Consider the following 4437-nt stretch of genomic DNA (forward strand, 5'->3'; position numbering starts at 1 on the left):
GTGTGTGTGTGTGTGTGTGTGTGTGTGTGTGTGTGTGTGTGTGTAATGTTATGAGACTTAAGCTATTTAGTCTAAACATTTATGTTTTCATATTATAATTTGTAGTCATTCTACAACAAAAAAGGCATAATTTATATTTCCTAATTTTTTATGGTGGTTACGAGATCGGTCAAATCGACCTAATCCGTACAGAGATTTGTTAGGGAAAATAACAGATAAAATATAATGTTTGTTCTTAAGAAACGTTTGATAACTATCTGGATGTTATAGATTTCATTTGTGAAATTTGAAAAATTTCTGATGCATAAAAAGTTAAAAGTATTTTTAATCTTAAAATCAAAATTACTTTGTATGTTGGATAGTTAACATGTGAAAAGAAAAAAGGCATAGAAAAAATTACATAAAAAATCTGATATTTTGCATATGAAAGCCTTGTAATGTTTACTGATAATATGCAGAATTTCATGAAGATATGCTTTCTAATTTACAAGTTATAGCATGAAAAATATAACAAAAACAAAATGATTATGAGCCTATGCTGAGAGAGTTAAACGTGTCTGTCAGCCATTATTGTACCTGAATACTCCACACACACACACACGCAAATATAGGATATTTTTAGCATATTTCTGGCTTTTATAAGTCTAAAGAATGACCTTTGAAGAAGTTTTCCAAACTGACCTGTAAACTGTAAATGGTAGAAGTAAACTATTAAAGATTGAAACTATTTTAATGTTATATTAGAAAGTGAATACTGTAATTTTCTTCTTACTCCATGTTAGGAAAGGATCTTTAGTCGTGAAGACGTTAAAGCATTGTAGTGAACTGAAAAAAAACTTTCATACCTGCTTCTTTGACTTATCTGGTGAGTAAAGAATGTATTCCTGATCTTTCTTGGATTGCTCAGCCTGTAATAAATGAGAAATACGAATCATTTATTACAATTTCTGCTCCAAAGAATCAGCAATTAGCCACCTTTTAAACAGGATCAGAGTGGATTTGTAATCTGTTTAGTACAATTAAATATTTCAACTGAAAAACACCTAAACAGATGCACAAAATTTACACAGAATGAAATGTTTATTCATTATATACTTAACTATTTCACGTCATATTATTATTATTTGTTTACAAAAGTTTAGTCCTTCATATATTTTCATAATACAGTTATCACAACAAAAGTACTAAAAATATTCAAAATTCATTTTTTACTAAGAGCAAGTTTAAATTACACTTTACATGGAAAATATGTGCACAAGCTTGTTTTTTTTACTAGATACATATATTTGTATTCATATAAAAAATTTAGAGATGATGTTCTGTTGTGTTATAACAATCGTTTTTTTTAGTTGCAGATATTACCATGTTTAAATTATAATTATGATCTTGAATTTGATAAATAAACAATTTCACACTTCAGATTAGGTCCTGCACATAAACTGGATTATAATACGTCATCATATTTTGCAAAGATTACACTAAATGCATTATTTTATACGATAATACTTAAGAAAAATGGGATAAATATTAACATAAATTCACTTTTATTTTCTAGAAAATAATGTTGATTAAATAGTTGACTCAAACCTGTAAGTCTATTATTTGGCTGTTGATTAAATAGTTGACTAAAACCTGTAAGTCTATTATTTGGCTGTTGATTAAATAGTTGACTAAAACCTGTAAGTCTATTATTTGGCTGTTGGTTAAATAGTTGACTCAAACCTGTAAGTCTATTATTTGGCTGTTGATTAAATAGTTGACTAAAACCTGTAAGTCTATTATTTGTCTGTTGATTAAATAGTTGACTCAAACCTGTAAGTCTATTATTTGGCTGTTGACTAAAACCTGTAAGTCTATTATTTGGCTGTTGATTAAATAATTGACTCAAACCTGTAAGTCTATTATTTGGCTGTTGATTAAATAATTGACTCAAACCTGTAAGTCTATTATCTTCTTCTGTAGATCTTTTACTAAATCCAGCTTCTCTCTGAATTCAGAATTATTCTGGTCATCAAAAGTTTGGTTGATAGCATCAAAAGTGATCCTAAAATTGATAAAAATACACAATTTACACACACACACACAATATATATATAAAGAGAGAGATAAGCAACTTCTGAAACTTTATACTAGAATATCTGAATTGGAAATTATTCTAGTCATCAACAATCTGTTTTAGGACATCAAACAACTCTAAAACTGATATACTATGTAATTTACACATTATTTGTAGCCAGTGAAACATATTTATGCTAGAACAGCTGACTAATTTTTATTAATGAATTGTTCGTTTTGAATTTCGTGCAAAGCTACACGAGGGCTATCTGCACTAGTCGTCCCTAATTTAGCAGTGTAAGACTAGAGGTAAGGCAGCTAGTCATCACCACCCACCGCCAACTCTTGGGCTACTGTGAATAGTGGGATTGACCGTCACATTATAACACCCCCACGGCTGAAAGGGCAAGCATGTTTGGTGGGACTGGGATTTATTAATAATTAAAAACTAATCAAAATATTAATGATATAAGCTAATTTGAATTATTCTTATTGCCATTTTAAAAAATTTACTTTAATAAATGATAAATTATTTTAACAGTTTGTTTGTTTGAATTTATGCACAAAGCTACACATTGGGCTATCTGTACACTACCTACAATGGGTATCGAAACCCGGTTTCTAGCATTGTAAGTCTACAGACATACCGCTGTGCCACTGGGGGGCATTTTTAACAGAAAGATAAGTATAAATTTTGTGCTGAGATCTATATTTTTTTAAGACACAAACATCTTTAACTTACTTTTCTCTACATACAAATCAGTGACACTGAAATACAAAATATGTATGAATAAAGAAATAATCCTTAGACATTTTAAGTGCATAATTTTATTCTAAATACAGTTTAACAAATATAAGTGAAACAAGTCAGGTAATTCATTTACACTTGAGCTATCCCCCTACAAACAGTAATAAAACATACCCAGTCTGCTCTTTCAGTTCTTCGAGTTTCTGCTTGAGTCGTTCTCTCGCAATTTCAGCCTATTTTAGAAAGTTTTTGTATTAAATCGTTGTGTTACTGAAATATGTATATGGCCTTAAAAAATAAAACCATAGAATTCAATACTGTATTTTAATTATTATTTCAGTGTCAGATTTTTTTTCATTTATTGAAATTATAGCTATATACAATCAGAGAAACACAAATTTTAAATTCTTTACATGAATCTTAATTCAACCAATCAGATGAAACTGTTATAATTCAACAACTGAAATTTACACTTTATTTTCCACATTCTTATTGAAAAATCTCACTTTAAAATCTAATTTATGTAAAGTTATTACATCTAAGCTATGAAAGTTACAATAGTAATAATACAATAGGTTCATTAAGGCTGGTATTAGGGTTTCCAAATACTATATCACATACTTTCTTTATCATATACAAATATGTGTTTTTATTAATGTAATGTTAAATGTTTCAGATGGTATATATAAATGTGCATTGGAAATTGAAGATAAGAAAGTGTTTATTGTAGTGTTTGTGCACCTGTAAAATGTCATTGAATATAAGTGTAACATATACAGCACAGACAATCTTACTATCATGGACGTAGCATGTATTTCAGTGTCTATGTATGTAACCAAAACTCTTGCACCATCTATTGAATGGCATCAGAAATAAAAATCCATAAAAAAAATTCACACTGAGTATTCAAGATGCAGACAATTAGAAAAATAATTTTGGTATGTGCAACAACCATTTCTTTATAATATAACACAATTTTAAATAAAGGTATTCTCCTTACAACAAGAACACAACTTTCATTAGGACTATACATATGGGCTTGATTATATCTTTACTGGAGTTCTTAAAAAACTATTATTTTTCCAATAAATGGTACCACTTTTAATATATATAAAAACATTACAGTTTATATCAGTAGAATTTACAAAAAGTTTGATGAAATGAGTTGCATAAGACTAAAAAGAACAATCCAAACATTTTTCCCGTGCAGTGCTTCCCAGAAAAATAATTTCTTAGAAAATGTTAACTTTTTCTAAATTCTCTTCAATGAGCTATGAATGCTACGATTAGTAATTACTGTAAGGCAAAATTTAGTAATTACTGTAGGGCATCATTTCAACTAATCCAGCTATAAATGCTACGATTAGTAATTACCGTAGGGCATCATTTAGTAATTACCGTAGGGCAACATTTAGTAATTACTGTAGGGCATCATTTAGTAATTACTGTAGGGCATCATTTCAACTAATCCAGCTATGAATGCTACGATTAGTAATTACCGTAGGGCATCATTTAGTAATTACCGTAGGGCAACATTTAGTAATTACTGTAGGGCATCATTTAGTAATTACTGTAGGGCATCATTTAGTAATTACTGTAGGGCATCATTTAGTAATTACTGTAGGGCATCATTT

The 4437-nt window shown here is 29.1% G+C and overlaps 1 protein-coding gene across 1 annotated transcript in view; it reads right to left on the minus strand.

Annotated features, from left to right (window-relative positions):
- The window catches only part of LOC106472422 (chromosome-associated kinesin KIF4-like), a 62772-nt gene that overhangs the window by 23513 nt on the left and 34822 nt on the right, over window positions 1–4437 (minus strand). The window contains 3 exon segments of the mRNA XM_022400995.1: window positions 846–908; window positions 1936–2044; window positions 2978–3036. Of these exon segments, the coding sequence (XP_022256703.1) occupies window positions 846–908; window positions 1936–2044; window positions 2978–3036 (231 nt within the window).

Source organism: Limulus polyphemus, unplaced genomic scaffold, assembly GCF_000517525.1.
Source record: "Limulus polyphemus unplaced genomic scaffold, Limulus_polyphemus-2.1.2 Scaffold5317, whole genome shotgun sequence".
In the NCBI taxonomy this organism is placed as follows: Eukaryota; Metazoa; Arthropoda; class Merostomata; order Xiphosura; family Limulidae; genus Limulus; species Limulus polyphemus.